Source organism: Pongo abelii, chromosome 8 (assembly GCF_028885655.2).
Source record: "Pongo abelii isolate AG06213 chromosome 8, NHGRI_mPonAbe1-v2.0_pri, whole genome shotgun sequence".
Taxonomy (NCBI): Eukaryota; Metazoa; Chordata; class Mammalia; order Primates; family Hominidae; genus Pongo; species Pongo abelii.
This window is the reverse complement of record NC_071993.2, coordinates 129,351,729-129,378,803: the sequence shown is the minus strand read 5'-3', so window position 1 is coordinate 129,378,803 and position 27,075 is coordinate 129,351,729. Positions and strand designations below refer to the sequence as shown.

The 27,075-nt window shown below is 47.7% G+C and overlaps 1 protein-coding gene across 12 annotated transcripts in view; it reads right to left on the bottom strand.

The window, feature by feature from the left end:
- Nucleotides 1-27,075, bottom strand: part of BTBD16 (BTB domain containing 16) — a 67,474-nt gene that overhangs the window by 27,409 nt on the left and 12,990 nt on the right. For 4 of the 12 annotated variants that reach the window (XM_054522982.2, XM_054522983.2, XM_024253886.3 and 1 more), the window contains 6 exons: nucleotides 25,115-25,258; nucleotides 21,330-21,419; nucleotides 20,146-20,260; nucleotides 13,518-13,587; nucleotides 12,207-12,337; nucleotides 4,028-4,147 (listed from right to left, as the gene is read on the bottom strand). In XM_054522982.2, coding sequence (XP_054378957.2) covers nucleotides 4,028-4,147; nucleotides 12,207-12,337; nucleotides 13,518-13,587; nucleotides 20,146-20,260; nucleotides 21,330-21,419; nucleotides 25,115-25,258 — 670 coding nt within the window. The remainder of the gene's footprint in view (nucleotides 1-4,027; nucleotides 4,148-12,206; nucleotides 12,338-13,517; nucleotides 13,588-20,145; nucleotides 20,261-21,329; nucleotides 21,420-25,114; nucleotides 25,259-27,075) is intronic. The other 8 variants (XM_054522984.2, XM_054522985.2, XM_054522987.2 and 5 more) reach the window with 3 other exon arrangements.

The window sequence follows — 27,075 nt, the reverse complement described above, 5'->3', positions numbered from 1 at the left end:
AAATTTGCCTGCTTCTGCCCTTTCTCCGATTACAAGTTTTTACAGCTTTCCTGAACTTCTCAGACTACCAAGTGGAATGAAATGATGACTTTTCCTTCATGGGTGAAGGCAACAGCTTTGCTTACATTTTTTGTTTTTCCTACAAGGAGATGTTAAATTTAATTTGGGACAGCCTATTCGTTTTTCTCAACCAGCTATTGCCAGGAAAACAGGCTGTAGAGTGTAGAGGGGTGTGTGTGTGTGTGTTTATGCTTTAGATGTGTGTAGTTGTGTGTTTATGTGCACATAGGTGTGTGTTTGTATGTGTTTGCAAGCCACACACGACCGTGCATGTGTGTTTGTTTCCTTCTTACATTGATGTTCTTGGATAGCAACAAAAATAAACTTGAAGTTGTTTCTAAACATCTGGCTAGGCAGAGAAACTGCCCCTTTAACATTATGTCAGTGTCTGAGGCACAGAGCACATGTTCAAAAAATATTTGTTGAATGAAAGATTGAAAAAAATTAATGAACAAAAGAAAATGGGAGAGTAGAAATGGCTTGGACGTATGTCTTTATTTTTGGGTATAGTTGTTGCTGGAGAAGTCAATTATTCAACTACGTTCCCTCCTAGCCTGTCTTCCGGACACTGCTGAGACAGATGAGGAAAGGGGCGTCTGACTCATTTTACTCAGTTAATGGCTCTCGACCCTCCTTTCCGGATTCTGGGCCAGCCAAGGCCATGCCCGCAGTTGCTGCTCAGCTTCTTTCCTGGTAGGGTCAAGGTCCGGGTGAGCTAATATTTGTTCAGCTTGTCCCACTGCTGACATGTTAGGAAAGTGCAGTTCCAACTTGTCAGTTCCCATAATGTGATGGCCTCAACATGTCCCCCTCCCCGGGAAGTAGATTGCTCTGTCATTGAAATTATTTGATCAATATTTGCAATTTTAAAAATTGGGCCAAATAGCTCCTTCTTTTCTCATTTCCGAGCCTGTTTACCATCTGGCCCGGGGTCTGCTCCTCTGTCTCACTTTGAAATGCTCCTGCCACATCCCTGTCAGTGACCACTGGAGCTTCCTTGATTAGCTGCTCCCTTTGCCCCTTTGAACTTTGTAGCTCAACTCCCCTGGTGACACAATGTTGGCCCAGGCTGTCCGTGACTCCCTGCAGTCTCCCTCCACCTCCACAGGGAGCTGAGGCGCCTCGGGGCAGCTGGAGCCCTCCGGCCACCAGCCCTGCTAGGCCAGCAGCAGCTACAAAGCCCCCGCACTGTTGCTGGTCAGCCCTGGGGATCCTTGGCAGGAGATGGCAAACATGGAGCCAGGGCGCCACCAAGCCTGGCTCCTGCAGCCAAGATAGACACCGCTAATCTACTGCGACATTCTTCTTCTCAGAGCCTAGAGAAGAGCTGAGAATCCTTCTTGGGCTAGTGCACTCAGCGGGTGCCACCCATCAATAGAAACGGAAATGGGTCTGCTATCTCTATGATATCAAGTTGCCACACGCATGACGTTCTCTGAATTTTCCATCAGCATTTAAGACCCACTTCTGTGAGAAGAACTGAGCTACATAAAAATGGACCCAGTACGGTGGCTCACGCCTGCAATCCCAGTGCTTTGGGAGGCCGAGGTGGGAGGATCACTTGAGGGCAGGAGTTTGAGAACAGCCTGGCCAACATGGTGAAACCCCAACCCTAGTAAAATATAAAAATTAGCTGGGCGTGGTGGCACGTGCCTGTAGTCCCAGCTACTCGGGAGGCTGAGGCACTAGAATTGCTTGAACCCAGGAGGCAGAGGTTGCAGCAAGCCGAGATTGTGCCATTGCACTCCAGCCTGGGCGACAGAGTGAGACCCTGCCTCAAAAAAAAAAAAAAAAAAAAATATATATATATACACACACACACACACACACACACACACACACACATATATATACCCAGCACAGTGGCTCATGCTCGTAATCCCAGTGCTTTGGGAGGCCAAGGTGGGAGGATCACTTGAGACCAGGACTTTGAGACCAGCCTGGGCAACAGTGGCTCTGTTTCTACAAATAATAATTTTAAAAATTAGCCAGATGTGGTGACATGCTCTTGTAGTCCCACCTACTCAGGAGGCTGAGGCGAGAGGATCACTTGAACCTAGGAGTTTGAGGCTGCAGTGAGCTATGATCACACCACTGTACTCCAATCTGGATGACAGAGCAAGACCCTGTCTCAAAAAAAGAAAAAAAAAGTCTGATGGAGACTCACAGTCCAGCAAGGTCCCAGGCAAGTTGGGGCAAGAGAAAGGATCATAAGTCCTTTGTTGAAGCTGCTTATGATGTCCCTGGGAGGGGCAGGACATATACATGAACTGAGGGGTTCATCAGGGGCTGGGCAGAGCAGCTGTGGTGGGAGGCCCCCATCACGGATAGACAGAGAGAAGGCAGAGCAGGCAGGGACTGGGGGAAGCAGGAGCAGCCAGAGCAGACCCCCAGGTGAAGGAGCCCGGGGCTCAGGAGATGCATTTGGGAGATGGAGGCCAATGACAAAGACACAACTGTGAGGTGCTACCACTCTGGAGCAGCTGAGCTGGGCAGGAGGAGAACCATTCACAGTGCTAAAAGTGGGCCACAGGGTCCTCCTTGCTGACAGAGTGGGCCTGGACAGTGTGCAGGGGAGAACATCCAAGCCCTACACTTCCCCATCTTTTCTCCCAGTCTGACCCAAAGCTTGCTGGAGAGAGGGGAGGGCCGAGCAGGGAAGGAGGGAGGTTGGGGAAGGGACACAGCAGGCTCTGGCTGTCTGGAGCCACCTCCACTCTACATTGAGAGGACTCTGGCCCCTGTTGAAAGATTTGTCATCACTGCTTAGGTCGCGGCAATGACATGACTTGGAAAGAAGCAAATGGTTTCCAAAGAAGAAAATTATACAGGATCAGGGGGCTTGGGGAAATGCATGGCGATGTGAGGTCTGGGACAAATCAATGTAGATTCGAAAGGAAAATGGAAAGGCTGTGGTGCTGAGAAACACCCCTGTGCCTGCCACTCCAGGGAAGAGCTGCGGCGTCTCTGGCTCGGGAGCACAAGCGAAGGCCTCGGAAACAGCAACTTTGGCAGGGGGCCCACACCTTAACTCCCTGCTCCTCACTTGCTTCTTCCATATTAAAAACACAGTTCTAATGAATCACCACATTCTAGCTCTTTTTCCTATCTCCCAGTGCTAAGACGTTTCCAGTAGGAGAGCTGACCTGGAGCCAAACAGCAATTCCTCCCGGTGTGCATGACTCATTGGAAAAAGTGTCTCATAGGCTATTAAAAGAGTGGGGGAGGGCGGGTAAAACATTTGGGTTCAAAGCAAATTATATGGAAACTAAACAAAGTACATATAATTCCGACACTGAATACTGCTTTCCTCAAATAACAAGACAGAGAAAAAAGTGGGCTCTTTACTTAACGCAGTGCACAGATGTTCTGTTCCAGAAATGAATTAAATGCTTCAAAACAATGCAAATGAAACTTGGCTTATACAGGTCACTACGTGAAGACGTGTTTATCTGCTAAACTCACACATGCAAAAGAAATGAAGCATCTTTATTTCCACTTCCTTAAACTCGCCTCGTCACGCTTGGAAGCCCTCATTCCTGAGGCTGTGGGGACCAGAAACACAAACCTAACAGGGTAATACCACCAGTTACTTCCACAGAAAAAGTGAGTTTTAGTCAACCTAAGAAAGCTGATTTTTTTTTTAATGAAGTTTTAAAGGCCAGGGTAGTGTGGTCATTTTCCTGAACAGAGGAGTACCTTTTGCATCATGCCTGTTACTGGACACAGCAAGTTCCCAGAAGCACCTGATTATCTTAGTACAACACCTACATGTTGTTTACTTTTCCAGGTAATTTGGTGGTTTGAAAGCATCCTATAATCTTAGGCCCTATTAAAAAAAAAACCTGCCCTCTGAATGATGCTATGAAAAATTATATCACTGATGGTTTTCCCCCATGATATTATGAGCAGTGTTTGTACGTTTCAGTATTTGTGTATTTCATCAATCAGCACTAAGTTATATTACCTCTTAAAAAATGTCATCACGGTTTCATAAGTCGGAATTGCCTGAATCTTGTGGTTTAGTTGCAAGAAGACCCACAAAAGCATTGTTTTCAGAAGATGGAATTCACTAAAGGTAAACAACCTGGCCAAAACAAAAAGATTGAGAAGAAATTTCAGAAATAGCACAAAATCATGCTGCTTGTAAGAAACTGGTTAGAATGAGTTTGGGAATGAGGTGACACCACCTTTGAGTCTGAAGGTAGCCTCAGATATCAAGCAGGTAAACAGCTTACTCAAGGCCACTCAACTGGGAAATGGCAGAGCTAGGATTTGAATCTCAGCAGCCTGACACCAGGGCCTGTGTTTTCACCCACCCTCTGTGCCCTGCAAAACAATGATCATCATTTAATGAGCTCTTACTATATGCCAGGTGTTCCCAAGTTGTTATGTGTAGATTTTTTTATTTAATTCCACACAACCATCCTGCAAAGTTAGGATATAGTCCTTACTTTTATAGATGTAGAAATTGAGATTAACCCTACATTTATTTAAAATTTTAGTATTTTGTTCATCATGGCATTTTTTGCATCAATTTTAATTCTAATATATTACACTAAAATATACTGCATCTTGATGACTAAGTTTTTTTGGTGCTCCCTTAAATTTTGCACCAAGGTGCCTCACTCACTTCACCTCAGTTCTGGCCATGATTGAGGGCTGAAACCTGAATAACTTATCCAAGGTCACACAATTCTGGGCTCAGACCTGGGTACAGGGCAGGTTAGAATCTCAGTTCCTCACCAGACTGGCTGTGGAACCTCCTGTGAGTTGCTTAACTGCCCCGCAGCTGCAATGTCCTCATCTGTGAAAGTGTGATCACAGCAGCTGCTCAGAGGAGAGTGGTGCAGAGTGGATGAGGTGAGTGTATGAGTTTCCTATTGCTCCAATAACAAATTGTCACAAACCAAGTGGTTCAAAACAACACGAATTTATTTTCTCATCATTCTGGAGGTCAGAAGTACCAAACAAGCTAAGATCAAGTTGTCAGCAGGGCTGTGTTCATTCTAGAGGCTCAAGGGAGAATTGTTTCCTTGCCTTTTCCAGCACCTAGAAGCCACCCACATTCCTTTGCTTATGGCCCTTTTCTCAGTCTTCAAGTCAGCAGTTCAGCATCTTCAAATCTCTCTATGGTTCTGACTCTTTGGCTTCCCTCTTCACATTTACAAGGCCCTTGTGATCACCATGGGCCCACCCAGGACATCCAGAATAAGCGCCTCATTTTAAAGCCAGCGGACACTTTTCACAATAGCAAAGACACGGAATCAACCTAGGTGCCCATCAATGGTGGACTGGGTAAAGAAACCGTGGGACATATACACCATAAAATACTATACAGCCATAAAAAAGAGCGAAGGCATGTCCTTTGCAGCAACATGTGTAGAGCTGGAGGCCATTATCCTAAGCAAATTGACACAGGAATAGAAAACTAAAGACTGCATGTTCTCACTTATCAGTGGGAGCTTAAACATTGAGTACACATGGACACCATTAAGGGAACAATAGACACAGGGCCTACTTGATGGCGGTGGGTAGGAAGAGGGCGAGGATTGAAAAACTATGTACAGGGTTGTACTGTTTTGTTCTTGAATTGCTACAAAGAAATATCTGAGACTGGGTAATTTGTAAAGAAAAGAGGTTTACTTGGCTCACAGTTCCATGGGCTGTACAGGAAGCGTGATGCTGGCATCTGCTTGGCTTCTGGAGAGGCCTCAGGAAACTTACAATCTTGGCAGAAGGTAAAGGGGGAGGAGGAGGTCACACAGCCAGAGCAAGAGCAGGAGAGAGCAAGGCAGGAGGTGCCACACCCTTTGAAATGACCAGATCTCAGTGGAACTCACTTATTATCAGGAGAACAGCACCAAGAGGATGGTGCTAAGCCATTAGTGAGAAATCCACCCCCATGATCCAGTCACCTCTCACCAGGCCCCACCTCCAACACTGCGGATTACAACTCAACATGAGATTTAGTGGGGACACACACCCAAACTATATCAAGGATATTATACTGATCACCTGGGTGACACAATTATCTGTACACCAAATCCCTGTGACATGCAATTTACTCATGTAACAACCTGCACATGTACCCCTGAACCTAAAATGAAAATTGGAAAGAAAGAAAAGAATCAGCTGATTAGTGACCTTGGTTCCATCTGCAGCCTTAGTTTCCTTTGCCATACGACCTAACATATTCACAGGTTCCAGCCAGTGAGATGTGGACATCTGTGGGGCCATCATTCTACTGACTGCATGCATACGAAGTGCTTAGTACAGTGCCTGGCACATCATGACATGCTCAGCGGATGGAAGCTCTTATGGATACGTGGCAGGGTCAGGTCCTAGCTCCAGAGCCCGTGCAGTACCTGCTGCAGCATGAGGCCTCTCCTCCATAAATGAGCATTGCCAAAGAATAGCTGCTGGCCGGGCACGGTGACTCACGCCTGTAATCCCAGCACTTTGGGAGGCTGAGGCGGGCAGATCACGAGGTCAGGAGATCAAGACCATCTTGGCTAACACGATGAAACCCTACTAAAAATACAAAATACAAAAAATTAGCCAGGCTTGTTGGCAGGCGCCTATAGTCCCAGCTACTTGAGAGGCTGAGGCAGGAGAATGGTGTGAACCTGGGAGGCAGAGCTTGCGGTGAGCAGAGATCACACCACTGCACTCCAGCCTGGGTGACATAGAGAGACTCTGTCTCAAAAAAAAAAAAAAAGAATAGCTGCTACCCCGTAATGTCAGCTCTGTAAGTGTGGCTATCTCCCAACCTCCTTCTCTAGTAGCCTCTGATGGTTATCTATGGAGCCATTTCAACATTTCTTAAACCGTTGACATTTTCAGTCTCTGGCCATGGACATAACACCCTGGCCTTAAAATACATCACTGCTTCCACATTCAACCACTGTATGTGGTTATGGTGGGTGGCACGAAAGACAAACCGTGACTCTAAAGGACAATGAAAATGTCACCCACCTCTCATGCTATTTCTGAACAGAGTAAAACTGTCTCTTTCCTCTCCTTTGGTTTTCAGGCCACCTACAAATGCATGGACTTTGGCCAGACAGGACTAAGTTTGTCACCATCTGGCAATCATCGTGAGGCCGGAAGGGGAGACTCTCCTCAGAGCCACTTGGTATGATGTCCCCGTGAAGAACTTTGTTAGCTGGGCTGGCAAAGTGGTGTGACTTCCAGTGTAGACTCCACACCTGAGGTCCTCGAGCCCAGAATGTCCTTTGAGGTCTTACTAAAGAGGGGCTAGCAGCAACATGGGGGAGTCCTTGGGAGCTCCACGAATCAGAATCCCGGTTCTGTTATTTATGAAGGATAATTATTAAAGTAAATTCCTCTGTCTTTAGGTCAATATCAGACCTGAAAGTATTTGTTTCTGCAACAGACAACCACCCCAAAGACATTCACACACCTTTTCATTTACCTAAGAGCTCTGATGGCCTCAATCAAGACAGAACCCACAGGGACCTGAACCTCCCTCTATGGGCTATACCATGTGTGTTTACTGGCACTCACTAGCAGCCATTGGAATGTAAATGGTAATTGTTCTTTAGGGGAAAAAAATACTTTTCATAAGACACTGTCCTCTATTTTTCACTGAGAAAATTATATATAAACAATAAAAGCCCTCTTTTGTATGTAGACCATAGAGAAAGCCATGACCACGTGAGTAAGATATGAACAAGGATGCCCACTGCTCCATCGCTTGTCACAGCAAACAAACAAACAAAACAAAACAAAGCAAAAGGCCATTAGGAAGGGAGTGAAAAGAGATCGTTGTGCATTCATTCAATAGAACCCTTTATAATTAAAATTTTAAATGCTTATTAGATATGCAAATATCAACATGGAGAGAACACAACACACTATAAGTGAATAAGTTGCAGAACGTTACAATCATGATGAGAACATGTATTTCAAGTTTAAATCTTTTAAAGCAATATTATTCATGTGGTAAGAGTAAAATTACATAGATTAAATCTGCACAAGTTCCTAACAGTGGTTTAATTGTCTTTAGGAGGGGAAGGAGGCAGAAATGAGGAAGGGAATGGGACTGGGAGGGGAACATAGGTGACTTCTGCTTCATTGGAAATGTTTGATTTCTCAATTTAAGACAAAATATTAATATTCGTTCATTTGGGGAGATGAGTACAATTGTGTTTTGTATTATAATTCTACCTTTATACTTTTTTTTCCAGAAACTACAAGGAGATATACTTTAACAGTAAAAATAATATCAATATTCTTATTGTTCTTGACCATCAATCAGGAAAAAGAAGGCCTCATGCAGAGCACATCAGTCAGCTGGTAAGGACCACAGGCTTTAGACCACTCAGATGTGGGTTCAAATCCCAACTCTCATGTTGCAGGAGGAGACCTTCAGCTGATCCCGTCATTTCCTATCATCTCTATTCCACAGGCAAGAAATGCCAATAACAGTATGCACCTCATTAGGTTGCTATAGGAATCAGTCTGGATAACTCACTCAGAGTATTCTGTATACAACAACAACTGTATAGTGCTGAATAATTGGTGGGTATTGTTAGTATTAGCTAAAGAAGCATTGGACTCAGGCACTATTATATTTGAGATAGGTGCCCAGGGGTGTCCCAGACACCCATGGGAACTTTGTCCCATGCTGGAGGGCAAAGCCGTGGGACAGATGCGACAAGGACATGCGTAGCTCTTCTTAGGGAATTCCTGAGACCGCGAGACCTCTCGGGTTATAGGTGGGAAGTCAGGGAGAATTGGAAACATAGGGATACAGTGCCCCTGGTTGCAAGGTAGTCTTTTGTTGAGATGGGAGCTAGACAGTGCTCTGAGGTCTCCATCCTCCTAAATCCGTTGAGGAGCTTGGCTTCCAGAAAAACAGAACTTGGAATGAAAGTTTCTTAATATTAGAGTTAGTAGAACAGGGTAACCCAAGAGTGACCTATAAGAAGAGAATTAACTGGAAACCAAATGCCAGGCAAATAAATTTAAACCGGAGGCCCAGGAGGTCAGAAAACTGTGGCATATTTTACCCCATGTGGTTTACAAAATGGAAAGCAAAACCTGAAGGAAGATGAGCTCGAGGGACTTCAGATGGAGACGGCTGAATGGCCCAGAAGCTGCAGCATCTGCTAAGAAATGGACGTTGTTCCAAACACATGTGACCACAAACAGGGAATTGGCCCCACAGCTGGAGGGGCAGATAAGTCAGGCCAAGGGCCACTCCACCCCTGACCTTGGAGTCTGCATTTCCACACATCCCACTCTGGGGCTACGTGGCTCCTTGGGACCACTCAGTTCTCGCTATGTCCTTTTTGTCGCTGGTAGCCTTGGCCTCCATGACCAACAACGAGGGGTGCAGCACACAGGGCAAGACGTGGACTTTGGAGCCAGTGGAGGCCCTGCCCTGCCCATCATTAGCCCTCTTATATCAGGGATAATAACTGTGCCCACCACATGGGGTGGTGGGGATAGAAAGGGACAGTGCACATAGCACACAGCACACACCAAAATGTTAGCTCGAGAAAGGTGCATTCTGAAACAGCTGTGGGCCGTGGTGCCAAATCCACCGGCCAGCAGTCTGAAACTCACAAGCACCCTAATATGAGAAGCTCTAGCCAGTGAAACTTCTAACAAGCCCCCGTCTTCCTGAACCCTGTCTCCCACTTCCCTCAAGCTTTAATGCCGGCAGCCACTGGAGATCAACCTCAGAAAATGTGAGCAGAGCCTGGGGAGTGGTCAGCCTGGGCACACGGCTGATAACATGCCTGAAGCCACACAGGGCTCTTCTCCCCTTCAGTGATAGCCCTGGACTGTCTGTGCAGACAGCTCCTGGGGAGGGGCCGGAGGAGCAGGACCCATTTTCCACATCAGTCATGTCTGCCAAGCTGGTGAGTCTAGACACTTGACACGTAATGCTCTTGACCTCTTTTTCTGCCCAGCGTACGTTTGTCAGGCTTATCCCACCACTAACCTTCTGGTTGTGGTCAGACTTTTTTTTCTCCTTTCTTGGTTAATGCTGCCAGGGTGTGACAGCTCAGCCTTTCCAAGGGAGGGACAATATAATGAAAAGTCTAAGGGATGCCATGTTTATCTTTTCTTCAACAATTGCACAACCTTTGCTCCGCTGGGGAGTAGGGGAGCACCTGAGTGGGGAAAAGCAGAGAACACCACGGAATGACTTTAGGAGTGAGCCAGTGCCCTGGGCTGGCATGAGGCTGGGACTCCTGGAGGCTTCCTAGAGAATAGGGTCTCCTTCCCTCTGTCCCAGAACTCTGTTCTACCTGCCTTGCATCTCTGTAAACATGAGGGCATTGCATGCTACATAGCCAATTCAAATCAACAGTAGAATAAATCTTTCCAAATCTAATTTCTGAAATCAGAACACTTTCCACACATACACATGAGTAAACACTCATTTTCTAATATTCTCCTAGGATTTTCAGCATAATTTAGTTATCACTTTTGAAATTTACTGAGAGGTAATAAAATTTTGGTAACTTGGAAATGGGTACCAAGATCCTTTTAAATAGAGTCCTAAAGAGATATGACAACTATGTGGTCCTAAACAGCACTGAAGAAAGAAAAAATGTATAAAAGGCAGTATCTGGCAAATGACATTAAAGTATTACATCAATGTAAATTTCCTGAAGTTGATAACTGCACTATAGTTATATTTTTCAAAAATTCTTTTTCTTAGGAAATAAACACTGAAGCATGTGGAGTAAAGGAATTTGATAAACGCAAATTACTCCCAAATATTAATAGTTCAGAAAAAACAAGTGTATTTGTAGATACATGTAGAGATGCAGATGATATAGCAAGCAGGGCAGAAACTGAACTCTAGGGTGATTGGCAGTACCGGGTGTAACTATATATTCTGTGCATTATTGTGTATATATTCTATGCATATATTCTTTTCATAGAATAGAATGTATATTCTATGCATTACTGCATATATTCTATGCATTATATATTGTATATATTTTATGCATTATTCTTGCAACTTTTCTTTAAGTTTGAAATTATTTTCAAATAAAAATGTTTAAGAGACTAACACAAAATAGAAAGTTCTTTTGACTTAGTAACTTCATTTCTAGGAATTTAATGTGGGGAAGAATCTGAGATGAAGACAAATGTTGAAGGATGTTCACCAGTGTGCTATTTATATTGGTAAAACATTGGAAATAACCTAAAAAGCCCGGCATTAGGAAACATCTCCATGAATTGCTGTAAGGGAGAAGGAGCCTGGCAGGGGACAGGCATTTCAGGCAGGAGGATAGGCATGAACCAAGGCCCGGTATGGGGAGGTGTTCATCAGGGAAGTTTCGGGAGGGGAGCCCCATGGCTGCACTTATGCTGTGTGAGTTGAAGGAGCCAGGTCACCAGAGGCAAAGGCTGTTGACTAGAGACACAATTAGAAGGGGGTCCAGACCAGAAGCAAGACAGTTAGAGGTCACCTTGGTCCAAAATAAGAGACATTGGACCTCCGATCTTGGGCTGGGGCTGCTACCCCTGGAGTGAGGCCCATAGCGCTGGACTTGATTTGGAAGTAGAAATGACCTCAGGGTTGGGGTGTGGTCAAAGTGGCGTCCAGGACTATCAAGGCTCTAGCTTGATCCGCTAGTCAGATGGTGGAGGAACACTGGGGGCAGGGTTGGAGTGCAGGAAAGGGCAGGGGCACCGAGAAATGGCTTTTAATCTTAATTGTCAGAGAGGTCAAACAGGCGATCAGATATGTGGGTGTAGAGTTATTCAGCAGAGGAGTCAGCGCCGGAGATGTAAACTGATTTACGGTGAGAGATTTTATTTTCTATAATGAATGTGCACTAATGTTGTCAGGATTTTTTCTAAAAATTACTTAGGCAATTAAGTCTTCATTTTTCACACCCAGGTGAAAATACCTGAGACAGCAGGTACTCAGAGGGTCCCTACCCACAAGAAGGAGTGTGAAGGGAGCCCTCTCCCCAGCCCCACACACAGCACCCTGAGTTCCAGCCCCAGCCAAGGCCCAGCTGTCCAGGAGGGCAGGAAGCTTAAGGTGGGGGTGCAGCCTCCACCAGAGCACCTCCCTCCCCAGCCTGGCCCCTACTTTCTCCCATCCCCCTCTCAGGGGCCACACCCTGGGAGCCAGCTCTGACCTGGGAGACTTCAGCACTTTGTGGAGCAGGTCCTGCGGGATTTTGTGGAGGTGGATCTGCATCCCCACTAGAGGAACCAAGTTCATTTCCAGCCACTTCTCACAGCCGGTGGTGAGCTGCTCTTCCTTGTACTAAGACAAAAAAAGCCAGTTGATGAAGGAAGTCCTGAGCTCTTGGCACCCTCTGCTGGCCTGCGACGACACTACACGTCTGCTCAGAGGGAGAGTCATTGCAGAGGCACGCAAACCTTTTCTACAAAATACATGAATTACAGCAGATACATTTTCTAAGTGTTTTCTATGCTCGAGGCGCTGCACTCAGTTGATTTAAATCAATCCTCATCGAAAACCTATGAGGTGGGTTCACTGTTATCCCTGTGTCACTGGTGGGGAAACTGATGCTCCCAGGTTCCTGCTCTTGCCTGTGGTCACACAACTCGTAAGTGGCAGAGCCAGATGCAAACCCAGGCAGCCTGACCATAGGCCTTGCCCATGGGCTCAAGTCAGTGGCTGATCATGGAGGGCCCAAGGGGTGTACCTCGCAGGAGTTCTGAGGCTCTGATGTGAACACACCCAAAAAGCAGGAATTAAAGGGCAGAGAAAGTGGAAAAGGCTTCCCAGAGCCAGGGACCTTGAAAGAGCTTTAGTACACCTCGAATAGCTTCAGGGCCTGGGGTCCTTCTGCAGCCCAAGCGTTGCTGAGAAATGCTGACCAGGATGCAGTTGCCACCACAAGTGGCCTTGGAATTACCAGTGGGGCAAAGGGGAGGACGCGATGAAAGGAGAACTGTGGTATGCTGATTGGTATCCCCCCCCAGGTCACTGGTGGCCATACAGAGATTGCTGAAGTTAGGGCGCCTGGGGTTCGGACCCAGCTGGTTCCCCTGGGCAGGTTGCTGCCCTCCGTGGCTCTGTTTTCTCCTCTGAGAATGAGGTTGGATTCTATCATTTATTCCTAACCCTGACACACGGATTAGACCCAGGTGAGTCCGGACCTCACAACTCCAGCAAGAATGTCCTGGAAGGTCTTCTGCTATTTCAGTGAGAAAGGCTATGCTGCTTCGTCCCCCATCTAAGATTAAAGTCTTCCTATTTTTTTGGTGTTCAAACATCCTTTTAAAAACAAAATGATTTAAAAAAAAAAAACAACAAAAAAAAAACAAATGTGTTCATGTGGCAAAATAAAATATTTGGTGACTTCAAATAGATATTCTGGAGGGAAATAGGCCTGGCGGGTAAAATCCCAGCATCTGGGCTGCTCCTGAAGGCCCCCCCCGCAAGGGGCGATGTGCCCTGTCTGGGTTGTTCTCACCTTGCAGCCGGCCTCGTAGAATTTCTTGATGGTGCTTGGCATGAGTCTGGCTATCATCACATCCACGCACCTGGAGAGAGAGAACTGCAGTTTCTGGAGGAACCCCACGCTACTTTTGGAGAATTGGAAAGTCCCAGAGGTTCTCGTTCAACTCCAGGACAGCAGCAGACTTTTGCACGGAAGGGAGCCTCGCTTTAGGGGTATGGACATTTGGCCAGAGGACAAGACCAACATGGCTTGTTAGAAATAGCTCTGGGCTGGGAGATGAGGCCAGAGATCAAATCCTTCAGGAGAAAACAAAGTAACCCTATAGCAGGGAACAAGGATTATTGCTCAAAGCTGAAGTGCCACCAGGTGCTGAGTTGAGGTTTGATTTTAGCCGACATAGCCATCTGGTCATCCCCCTGGCTGAGAACTGTCTTCCTGTATAGACCCTTATGGTGCCATCAGAGGGGCCTCAAGTCCCATTCCTCTCTGTGCACAAATGGAATCAAAGAGCAGCTCTCAGATGAAGGTCTCTGTGAGCTCATGACCAGGACCCGCTGATTTGGCTCACCCACCCATGAAGGATCTATTTACTGAGCACATACCATGTGCTAGGCACCCAGAGAGGTTCTTGGTGTGCAAAGAACAAATGGGCCAGTGAGGTGACATGTTAAGTCAACTTTCAGACAGATAACCACATTTGGCAGTCATGTTAAGGGTTAAAAAGTTAAAGAACAAGGTGTGATGGGAAGGCAGAAAATGGAGACTTCAGCCTAGTGTGGTTAAATCAGAAAAGTGACCAGAAGTCAGAAGAGAAGCACTTAAAACCTGAAAGAGGAGGACAAAGAATTGGCCGGGCCAGGGATTTGAAGACTAGCTTTCCAAGAAAAGGAAACAGCATGTGCAAAGGCCCTGGGGGCAGGAGCAGGTGCCACACTTTGAGGGAATGTCAGGGCTAGCATAGCTGCAGTGCCATTGAGTTTAACACTGCTCCACACTGTCCCCTCTCTCTCCCTCTTTGACTATTGTAGTTCGTCTGCGCTCAGCTCCAGCATCACCTCCTCTTGGAAGTCTCCCTGATTGCTCCTTTCCACATACTCCCTTAGCTTTGATTTGCATGACTTCCTTCTTCTACCTGGTTCCTTGCCTCCCTCCAAGAAGGGCATGAGCCGGGGTGAATGGAGTGTGGTAGATGTGCTATGTGGCAGGTAGGGTCACAGATGTTTCAGTGACTGAACTTTCACAGCTAATATTAACGTCTCTGCAGCAAAATTGCCTTGAAGCATGTTCACTTCATTGAGCAGAGCACCAGAGAGTAGCCACTGGGATCTCATACAGAAGCACAACCTTGAACTCATTATGACTCAATGGTTGTCCTAAACTCAGTTGAGATACACACTGCTCATGGGCAGAGGCTTAAAGGACATCCAGTACCCCTTGCACTTATTCTAAAATGTATCCTTCCATAAGGCCAGACCAGAAGGCAGACGGGGTCTCGTTACCACCACCAACCACATCCCTGGAGAGTAGATTTTACTGAGTTGCATTTTGGTGTGCTGCTTTTGCCAACATCAAAAAAAAGCATTATAAGATTGATTGTTGCATTTACTCTACAGATATTGTTGAGGACATTGACCATTAGGTTGCTTGGGGTCGTCTGCTGAAGACATCCACAGTTTTCATACTAATAGTAGCTGTACTTCTCCCAAGTGAACTGTTTTTTAAACTGTTATCTAGTTTGTATCTAATATCACTGATCAAGTTTCCCTTTTTATCTGCCGCTAGCAAGTTCAGAGCTGAATGTATGGCCCATCTTAGGGAAAGTGTGGTTATTAGAGTTAGTATACAATGGTAGCCTCTCCATCTTTTTCTTCCTCCTGAAAAAAAAAAATGGTGTTCTGTGGCTTTATTTCATGTATTCATGGAAGCCACTCAAAGCCTTTACTACAACAAGGTAAGAAATGATAAATGAATAAATAATCTGGTCATGGCCAGGCACTCTACCCCCTTGTGTGCTAGGATCGGCCCTTCAGACACGGAGACTAACTCTACCCATTAGAAGGGGTTGTCTTGAGTACTGGGGAAACCTGTGCTGAGTAAACATGAGGCGCTGCTGTCATCTTCTAGGCATTTTGCCTTCTAAGACTGCTGAGTCCTGTCAATCCTGCATCTTGGCTGTCTCTTGAGTGTGCCCCTCCTCCCGCCCCCACTTCCCCTACCTAGTTCAGACCCTCCTGGTCTCTCGGCTGAGCCTCTGCATGGCCTCTCAACAGCCAGCCTCCCTGCCCGGCAGCCTCCCACATTTATACCACATCCTTCACACAGGAGGGGCTCAGCCTAAACCACAGAGGCTCTGCCACTCTCCCCTCCCAAGCTCAGGCTCCCTGCTCTGCTGACTGAACCAAGACCTGCTCATGTGGCTACAAGATCCTGCATAACCTGGGCTCATCCAAACCTCTGGCCATTGCAGCTGCATTGGGTCTTAGTGGCCAGGCTTATCCCAGTTTGATGCTGCTCCACCCTGTCCCCTCTCTCTCCCGCTTTGACTGCTGTAATTCTTCCAGGCTCAGGTCCAGCACCACCTCCTCTTGGAAGTCACCCTGATTGTTCCTCCCCACATACTGCCTTAGTTTTGATTTCCATGCCTTCCTCCTTCTACCTGGTTCCTTACCTCCCTCCACCTCCCATGAAACAACAGACTGCCGGGAAGCAGTGCTCCCCATACAAATCCGTCCTGAGTGCCAGCTTTGTGCTGACCTGTGCTGCTGGTTCTGGAAATACCACCAGGGACAGGTGGAGGCCCTTTCCTCCTGGAGCTCATGGCCTCACCAGTCAGCAGAGGGTGAAGCCCAAGGTGTGACGAGGCTGAACAGGAGGCTCGGGCCCCACCCTCATTGGGCACAGGAGCCTTTAGGTGCCAGCTTTTGTCTGTCAAAACCTACAGGGAGCACTAGCTGGGCTTGGAGTTGCGGGGGAGAAATGAGTGCCCCAGGAGGCTGGCACCTTTTCTTATGCTTCTCCTTCTTCACTGTCAAACCCATTGGCTGGGCTGGACTGGAATGATCAGACTTCCCAGACCAAAGGAAGCAAAGAAAGCCACCCGGGCTCGCCTCTGGGCTCAGGGAAGTGGGGGGTTTCCTCTTCCGGAAATTCTAAAGGACCAGGAAATTGCCCACAGAGGAAGTTCAGCCCTGCATGCAGGCAAGGAAATGCCCCTCTGGCCCTGTGAGCCTGGAGGAACCCAAGTGACAACCAGGGAGGTGCTCCACGTGTATGTGTGTGAGCGTGTGTGTGCATACACATGCATGCATGTATGTGCTGGTACAGGCATGTGACAGCCATAATCCCCGCTGTGACTCCAGCCCAAGTGCCAATGAAGATATTGACATGAGAGTCAAAGGAACATCACCCAGTGGAAGCTGTGTGCACACACTGCCTCCCTTCAAGATGGGAGGCCTCGGGTATGTGTGATTCAGAATTAAGCTGTCATCTGGCAATTTCCCACTGCCTGGGAGCTCAGCTGAGATAACCTGTGAGGTCTCATTCAGCCCCTGAACCTTGTGATGCTATCAGAGTGACCTGGGGCACTTCTGTTACATGGACACACAAACACACATGTATCCTCTGGTGCCACACCCTGCCAACTGCACCATCAGCCTCTCAAAGGCAGGCAAGACCCAGCCCAACTGTGTGCAGGCTCGCCCTGGCCTCTGACCTAGAATCCCAGCCCCACCACAATTATCTGGAGAATCTTGGGCAGGTCCCATCAGCTTCAGGCAAGCCTGTGTTTGCTCATCAGTGGAATGAAAGATTTGGCTCATTAACTGCAAAGCCCTTCCTGCTCTGGCATTCAAAACAAGGTGGGGGGAGGGGAAAAGAGGATGAAGAAGCTGCCCTTCTTGGTTCATCTCTGGATAAGCCAGGGCGAGAGTTCTGAAGGTTAGATGCGGCTTCCAGTCTGCTCCTAAGGTAGGGCAGCTAAGGCTTGGAGACAGAAGGTGGCCAGAGGCCCCACTTCAAGACAGAAGCTACCCTGCCAGCATTCAGGTCAGAGATAACTTCCTGGACCGCACCAGGAAATAGCTGCTCAGAAATGCTCTGTGTAAAGGAGCTGTGATTTCATGGTTATACATCACAAGGCTATGCTGGGCTGACAGTGGGTGATATATACAATGGAAGGGACATGGGAATCTCAGGAAAACCTGGACTTTTCACCCCACCACCATCAGGGTCAAGGCCAGATTCCTTAGATGGTTCTAAGACGCTACACCAGTTGGCTCTGCCTGCAACTATTCATTTCCCATCTACCACAGCCACCTAACCCCACAGTCTGACCATGCTGACACACTGGAGTGCCTGTTCAAGACTCCAGGCCCTCTTCAATGTGTGTCCCCTGCAGAGAGGTCCAGGCGCCTGCGTTCCCAATGAGGCTGCCACATGCTCCAGATCAAAGGCCTGGACCCAGTCATTTCATGAGCCCCCAGAATGAGGCACCAGCTCAAAAACATTCATGGGATTGAATCTGACCGTGTGAACTCTACAAAAAATGACTTGAAACCTGTAAGATCCCCAGGAGAGACCTGTCTCTCCCCTCTGCAGAGCAGCTAATGTCTTCTCTTGGCTTGGATGGTATATTATTTCATTCCTTCATTCAGTCAGATAATGAGCCTGAGGCTTAAGAAGTAAACAAAACAGGCAGACCACCTCCTGCCCTGATCTCTTCTTTATACTGAATCGCATCAGGAATTAGGAAAAAAAGCTACAATATACCACCTCTGTCTTCAGGACATCAGTGCGGTAGGCACACATCCCTCAAAAAGCCCAGGAGATGAAACAAAATATTCTAGAGAAATGAATCCCATGAATAATTTTCTACTTGGTTCACTTCCTTTCATAAGCATTAATGGAATGGAGGAATATTACAGGACACACAAAAAAGGGAGGAGAAATTCTAAGCAATGCTCTTTCTTATTATAGATATTAATTTCGCTTGAACTTAATAATACATCGCACAACATTTGCCAGTTAGGAATTCCCAGACTTCATTCCATCCACCTTTATTCACTTCTGGTGTCGTGGAGACTGTTGGACAGGAGACTTTAGAGGGCAGGGATCCTGCCCATCTGGTCCCTCACTGTCTCCTTGGCCTCCCAGAGAAGCCCAAGAAATTGTCCTTGAGGCAGATGAATGAATGAGTGTAGGTGTGAGTGAATAAACTGACAAGTGAGTGACCCTAAGCAAACCTCTCCTGACTAGATGCCATTGAAGGGAGGGTCAGAACCACAAATGAGCAAGTGACAACATTACCACCTCACCCAAGCGAAGTGGTATAGTACAGTGTTAGAGGTCCAGGCTCTGGGGCCCCTTGACCTTTGAGTCTTGGCTTCTCTACTTGGCAGCTGTGTGGCCTTGGCCAAGTTGCTTACTTCCCAAAGCCCCAGTTTTCTCATCTGTAAAATGAGCATAGTAATAGTTCTACCTCCTAGGGTTGCAGGGAAGATGAAATGAGGTCATCCCTGCAAGGAGCTGAGAACCGAAAGGCAAACACTCCAACCCAAAGCCCTATGTGCTGACATCCCCTAATCCCCAACAAAGTCCTGGGAAGTAGATGGGACAAATGTTATAAGCCACATTTTATGTCAGAGACCGCGAACGTACATAGAGACTAAGGGGCACCTTATTGCAGAACTGAGCACAGAACCTGCACGGACCCAGGTTGCTTTTGACTTTGCAGGAAAAGCCCAATGCAAACTGGGAGCTCTGACTCTCACCCCTCCAGGGTGCGTTTCCTCGGCTGCTCGGATGCAGGTGGAAACACCAAGCAATGTCTGTTACCCCATCATGCTCATGATTTCTGCATCCATGAGCCCAGGCAACCCTCGTCAGGATGAGGAAGCTTTCACATTCAATGCCAACCCACTTTGAATGCCTCCTGGTTCCCCACCACCTCGTCCCCACACCCCCAACACACCCTGATGAATCCTCCCGATGGGCAGCCCATGGGGGCCAGCAGGGTCTGAATGTCCAAAAGAGAGGTTATGCCTAAAATGGGCAGGGGGATTTGAGGGCAATTTTAACTTTGATCTTTGCATTTTCCTCTCTTCCAAAAGACCTACAATGACCGTACGTAACATTTATAACAAAAATATTACTTACAAGAAAAAACGAGACTTTATCTCAAATGAGCAGGAAAATGTAGGTCTAACAGTGATGGAAAAGTCAGCTTGTCCTCCAATGGCCAGCTTCTGTGTGTGTGTATGACTTAAAGGAGAGAGATTTTTTTTTCTTTTAGCCAACAATGAAAAGAGGTGAAATTGATAAGCAAGCCTGGTTTGGGGGCTACTAGGAAGTCACTGTGTATACACATGAAGTCCGTCCCAGTGGTAGAAATCCTCCCATTTGCATTTCATTCCTGTGAGTCGAGAATCGTTTGGTTAAAACTAGCATGTTGCTGGAGAGATGGCTCAGCTGTTAGTGTGAATTAGTGTCTCAGTTCCTTTCCAGGCTCAAGGCCATGCTTGGCACAAAGACACCTGAGGTGTCTTAGCCCAGTGAAGAGGAATGTTCCAGCAAATGGGCCAGGAATTGCCCTTCCGATTTCCCCCAGGCCTGGCCCTGCCCGAAGTCAGCCTTGTTTCCTTACCTTTGAAACAGGCCACGGAACTGGAGGATGTGGGCAGAAGCCAGCACTCCCAGTACATCTTCCAAGTTAATCTCCACCTCACTCATGTAGAGGTTCTTCAGGGCCGTGGCGAAGGCTGGGGAGGCACAGCCAAGACAGCCATCAGTGTGGGGCTCTGCACGCAGGACACCACCCAGCGCCCTCCCTCACTCCTGCAGCTGGGCAGGCAGAGGTGCCCTTAGAGAAAATGCGCCACCTCTGACCTGGATGCAGGCACCACCCGGAAGCTGACGATCTGTGCTACCAGCCTTCCCAAAGGAGTTGAGGCTGAAGCTAAAGAAAGCTGAGCTTCTGCTGAAAGGATCCTGTTCTCAGGGGTGAGACCGTCTTGGGTTCTCTCCTAACCTGGGGTCTGTGGCCTGCGCAGGAATGTGACTGCCCATATAGGTGCAGATTGTTGTGTGCAAGTCATGCATTTTTTTTTCTGGAGACAACATATATCTTACAGCAGATTCTCCTTGGAGTCTGGGGACTTCCAAAAAGGTTAAAGACTCTTGGAAAGAGCCAGAATAATTTGATGGTTCAGGAACTGAACTGCCTTGGCTAGGGGCCAGATGGACTTAGCTGATTCATCGTCACAGTGTCCTCTGGCGACAAATGGCCCAACTAGTGCTGAAGTTTCCTCACCAAGTGATTCCTAAACAAGTGCTATCACGTGACATCACGGATGTTGCACAAACAAAGAAGTCTGCCCATGAGTGGCTGTGAGGGGATGGGGAGAGAGTGATCCCAAGTTGGGGGAGGTAAGGGGTGGTCCTTGGCAGGAAGAGGCAGGTAAAATGTTATTTGGGAGCAAGGCTGGGCCTGATGGCTTCCCTGGGTGGGTGTGAGCCTAAAGCGGCAATTCCTTTGCCGCTGAGTCCATCTCTGAGAAGCCGCTATCTTCTCCCAGTCTCTGCATCCTTTACACCCTTTCTCAATAACAAGAACCTCTCTTTAGTAGTATTCCACCTTCTTCCATTCCCCCAAGTCACCCTAGCCTTCTCCCTCCTTCTTTCTTTGCACGTTTGGGCCTTTTTAATAAGAAAGCCCTGAACACTGTCTACTGTTGGTTTGTTTTGCTTTGTTGTTGCTTGTTCATTTTTAAATCTGGGAGGACCATTTGTTCAACGGCATTTTCAGAATATAGATGGGTATATATATACCGACTTTAGTGACCAGTGGGTCATTGATCTTCAAGGAAATGATGATCCTCTTTGCAGGAGATTTTTCTTTGGTCTTCTTAGGTGATTGAGCTAGTAAAGGAAATGAGATGATGATGGATGGATGTGATAACCGATATGATAACAGATATGATAACCGATATGTGTGAAGACACAGTGGCAGGCACCCACCACCCTGGCATGACCATGAGGTATCAAGACATGTATCACACTATATTTTCTTTGCTTCATAGATGTAATTAATTAATTAATTAATTAATTAATTTTTGTGCGTGAGATGGAGTTTCACTCTTGTCGCCCAGGCTAGAATGCAGTGGCACTGTCTAGGCTCACTGCAACCTCTGCCTTCTGGGTTCAAGCTATTCTCCTGCCTCAGCCTCCCAAGTAGCTGGGATTATAGGCATGCGCCACCATGCCTGGCTAGTTTTACATTTTTAGTAGAAATGGAGTTTCACCATGTTGGCCAGGCTGGTCTCAAACTCCTGACCTCAGGTGATCTGCCTGCCTCGGCCTCCCAAAGTGCTGGGATTACAAATGTGAACCACCGCACCCGGCCTATAGACGCATTTTTAAATACTTATTTACTTTGAAATAGTTTAAGACTCATAAGAAGTTGCAAAAATAGTGCAGAGTTCCCACGTATCCCTCGCTTAACTTCCCCCAACGATCCTGCATAGCTCTGTGCATTGTCAAAACTGAGAAACTGATGCTCACACTGCATTTTACATATTTATGACCTCCCCCATCCTTTCTCTTATTAGGCTTTGAGCAGTTTAAGGGCAGAGTGAACCTCAGTCATTTCTGTACCCCAAGCACCTGGAGCAGTGCAGGCAGGCAATGGGAGTGCCACCTGCTGAAGGGTGAACATGGGACTGAGGTGTCCATGCAGTGGCTATTGTCACTCTGCCCCAGAGAGCTCCACTCTGGGGACCCCTGCCACCGAGGATTTCCAGGCGGAAGGGAAAAGGTAGCCCAATTCATCACTAGCCAACGCCATCCACTCAGTCATCCTAGAATGTGAGTTACAGACTGGCACTGCTCTCAGGTCTCCAGAGGTGCCCCACACCCTTGGCGCAAAAGCCAAGGCCCCACTAGCAGCCCCAATTCCCACATGGCCTGCAACCTCTGCCCACCGCTCTGCCCATCATGCCCTCACCTGCCCCCTCACCGGCGTGCTTCTCGGGATGGTGTGGGGCTCCCACCCTCCCTTCCTCATCGGGGGTCTTCTCACATGTCCCTCCCCCGAGAGGCCTTTCCTGACCCCAAATGTAAGGTAGCACCCCACTCCCCCGCTAACTGGCTTTATTCTTCTTCAGAGACTAACTTGACCATGACTTTCTATTTACTACTCTGTGTCCCTGTTGTGCTTTTCCCCCCAGCAGCTCAGCTGCGGTGGTTCACTCGCCGCTCCACCCCCTGGGCCCACCGCAGGCTCGCACACACTGGTGCTGGTAAATATCGGCTGAATGAATGCAGCACATGGATTCCATCACCAGGGAGCTCAAGGTTCCAGATAATGAAAAATGATGTGAGCCAGAGCCAAAAAGTCCATCATCCTGTGCAACTATAAAGAAAGAGAGAGCAAAGGATCCTTTCCCCTCCATCTCCCCTTGCTGTCATCCGTCAGCTGGCTCTGTGCTGGCTCTCACTCAGCAAATACTCACTGAGAACCTACTAAGCACCAGGCTTGTTCCACTCTGGGTCACATTCTTCTCCAGTATGACTACAAGGCCTCCCATCTGCTCACGCCAGCCTGCCATCCACCCCATGGCAAGGAGTAAATGGGAGGATGCATGTGAGCGCCTGGCACACAGTAGGCATGCAGGAGGTGGCAGTTAATATTATAATGTGTCACAATATTTGTCATGCTTTCTCATCATTTTGGGCTTGTCTGTCCCCTCAGATGGTAAGCTCCTAGCACAATGCCTGGCATAAGCTAAGCATTCCACATAGGAGGGAAGGAAGAAAAGAAGGAAGAGAGGGAGGGAAGGAGGGAGGGAATCAGTTATGTCAGAGTAAGTGAAAGACAGAAATTCAGTATTCCCTCCAGGTCGAGTAAAACCCCCAAATTGGATAAGATATCAATAATTTGTTCATACTCTTCTCCAAAGTTCTCCAAAGCCAAGGTGGTTAGTTTGTTTTTAGTAAGTGGGCCACTTCCTCCTTGGATTCCACACTAGAGAATAAACATGTCCTCTCCAGGACAGCTGCTCCTCCACTCTCCATGGAAGGAAATCGAGCAGCTGGAGTGCCTGTGCATCTCTGCAGAGTCCAGCACTCCAGGGTCTGGCCAGAAGTTCCAGGATAGCAACACAGATGATCTCAAGAACATGAAAGTGATAACCGTGAGATAGGTATGCAAACCACCATTGTGAGATATGTTCACTTTTAAAGGCACATGAAGGACTGTGACTGTTCCTATTGAAAGACGTGAATCCCAGGGCTTGATTGGTCCATGGAGCTTGCGAGGAGACCCTGGAGTTGTGACAGTCCAGGGCACTGGGGTTTCATCTCTGCACCTTCCCTCTTGTCTCTCAGCCAGGCGTAGCCTCTAGCAGGGAGGCTTGGATCAGAGTGGCTGTCTTAGCAGGGCTAAATGTTTTCATTTTAGGGACCCATTCTAGACATGTTAAAGACTGTAATGTTAATGACTCCATTTCCGCTTCCAAATTCTCCTGCTTTTCCATGAACTCACTGTCTGGCTCACCAGAGTCTTTCACTGATGGCCTGGTGAATGTTTTGACTTGGGTACAGGGGAGATGGAAGAGCCCAGTCTGGCCCTTGAAGACACTGGGACAAAGGCTTCAGAAAAACACAGAGGCTCATGAGCCAGCACCGAGCTTGCTGCAGTTCTACAGGAGCCCAGCTGGCTCTCACTGCCTGCACAACAGGGAAGGGCTGAGTCAGATTCCCGCAGGTCACGGGGCTCTCCCTCCAGGCTCAGGCTCAGGGAGGGGGAGTGACTGGGGGCTCCGGCTGCCTGTCTGGCTCTAGAATAACAGGGCTTTGCTGTCATGTCTTGGAAATAGAAAGTCCATCATGACTGGTATGCTGGCTGGCTTTGGGGGCCTCGAATTTTCCATGGCACCTGCTTATGAGTCAGCCCAAGGGGATGCCAACCTGTAGCCCAAAGCAGCAGCTGGCAGTGCAGATGGAGACAACTTAGAGACCAGGTGAGAGGAGGCTGGGGCGGTCAGGACTGGAAAAGGAGACAAACAAAGAAGTGGCCTACATTCTTTCTGGAATAAGGTGGAAGAGAGACGAGAAGAGAAGAGGGAAGAAAAGCAAAGACAACAACAAAATAGATGCACACATGTGGGACTTGAACTAGCATACTTAGGGCCAAATAAGCCACAGATATCAGAACTCCACCTTCCTTCCAGAAAGCTCTTCAGAAAATTCCACATAGCCCATTTTTTCTTTTCAAAGAAGTAGGTAGAGTCTCTATGTCTGGGCTGGCCAGACAAGACTCGGGTTATTACGAAGATAATAACTGGCATGTTCTGAGTGCTTGCTGTGTGCCAGGCCTTGTTCTAGAACCTCACACCTAGTACCTCCGCTACTCTTAAAAGCCACATCCTAAGAACTATTATCCCCATTTTACAGTTGAGGAAACTGAGGCTGTCACAGGATGAGATAACACTGTGGAGCCTTGCTCTTGAATGCTAGAGTGACCGTGGTCTCAAAACAGATAACCATGTTCCAAGCTGGGACCGTCAAGCTAGAGGGCACTGGGGCTCCAGCACTGGGCGCCAGGGAGGAAGTACCTCGCAGAAGCTCCTCCAGCTCCCTCAGGGGGTGTGTGGTGCCCTGCGCCAGGGCTTTGAGGTAGAGCTTGGCCAAGGTCTCAGACTGAAAAACCTGGGGCTGATGGAGCTCCCATTTGAAGCCCAGGCACTCGAGAATCACATCTGAGGACAGAAAATGATGCTGAGCAAACACATCAATAATGTCCCCACCCAAAGATGCATCAGCTTCCTCTCCCCCAACTCCTTTGCTTGGTGGATCATTAAGCAGATGAAGCAGGCAAGCAGCCTCCCCAGGCACCTCAGAAAGGAAGCAGTGAAGTGTGGGCCTCGGGGGCTTAGTGGCTTTGAGGGGGACACCAAACCAGTCTTACAGGGTCACCCAGGACATGTCACATGTCCAGGACAGCTGTCGGCTAACAGCTGTAGGACTTCAGAGGCACTCGTGCTGCCTTCCAATGTGGGGAATGAGGAAAAGCTTCGTGGAACAAGGACATTGTCTGGGGCACTCTTGGGGGTCCTCATTCTGGCTTCCCCTATGACAGTGTTTCTCAGCCCCGGCACTGTAAACATTTTGGGCCAGATACGTGCCTGTTGGGGCGCTGTCCCGTGCACTGTGGATGCCCAGTAGCAGCCCTGGCATCTACCTACATGCCAGTAGCAGCCCTGGCATCTACCTACTACATGCCAGTAGCACTCCCTCCCCAGCGGTGACAACCAAAAATCTTTCCAGACATTGCCAAGTGTCCGTAGTGAAGCCAAATCACCCCCCAGTTCTCTGTTGAGAACTACTGGGCTATGAATACCAACAGATTCAGATGGTATTGAATACCAATACAATTCAGATGGGCATGACCCATCTGAAAGGCAATAGCAGGCCCACCAATTAGGGTAGGATTCTCATGACCTCCTTTGACAATATAAACAAGGCTCTTTGCAAACTGTAGAAGACTTTCTTCAGGGGCATCTAACCTGAGGATAAAATCAGTGATCGCTAAAAGAAAAGGCTTTTTGATAGAGGAGGGCAGATGGCGAAACCAAGGATGCCAGGCCAGGTGAGGCTTGAGAGGCCATGGGGAGAGGACTCTGCATGGCTCACCTCCTATGTTGTTAGTACAGAGCTGGGGGAAGGAGAGGTGCCTAGAACCCTCAATCTGAATGCCAGACAGGACCTGAAGGGCCGCTAGCCCCATCTATGTATTTCTTGATTTTGCCATTAGTTTCACAGTGTGACCTTGGGTACCTGATTCTTCTTCCTGTTATTGTTATTATTATGTTATTCACCAATGTTATGATATTGTTTAGTGCTGGGGTTCGGGGGGTTTGCATCTCAAATATTACATCACCTTAGGTGGTCTGGTTATGCTGAGTTAGAAAAAGTGTCAGCCCATCAGGGTGATTATAGGCAGGAGCGGAATTGTGGATATAGCATATTCACTCACTGGATGTCAATTTCCACTTTCAGGATGGCCAATACATGGCAGCCATCACTAATCAATCCAGAGCCCTTTCTCTCATGCCAGGAGATGGTCTCAGACTACTTCTCCTGTTCAGAGTTGAAGGTGAGAAAAGAATTTATTAGCCTCTCTTAGGAAAGGAGTCTGGATCTGATCTCAGGCAGTCATACCATGCAGTAGGCTTTATCCAAAAAAAAAAAAAAAAAAAATCCGCTTTAAGAAGCTGCCTCCTCATGAGGCTCAATGAACCTTTTTCTAGCAAAAAAGGACCTATCCTGATTCTTGATCCTGCCTTAGAAAAGTCCTCTTGAACAAGTGCAGCTGTGAACGTCCAAGTCATGACTGGTTAGAGCCCAAAGAGACAAAGAACAGCTGCTTTATGCTTGCTGCACTCTGTTTAGTCTTTCAATACAAAGACTACTTTATTTTTTGAGACGGAGTCTTGCTCTGTCACTCAGGCTGGAGTGCAGTAGCATAATCTTGGCTCACTGCAACCTCCTCCTCCTGGGTTCAAGTGATTCTCCT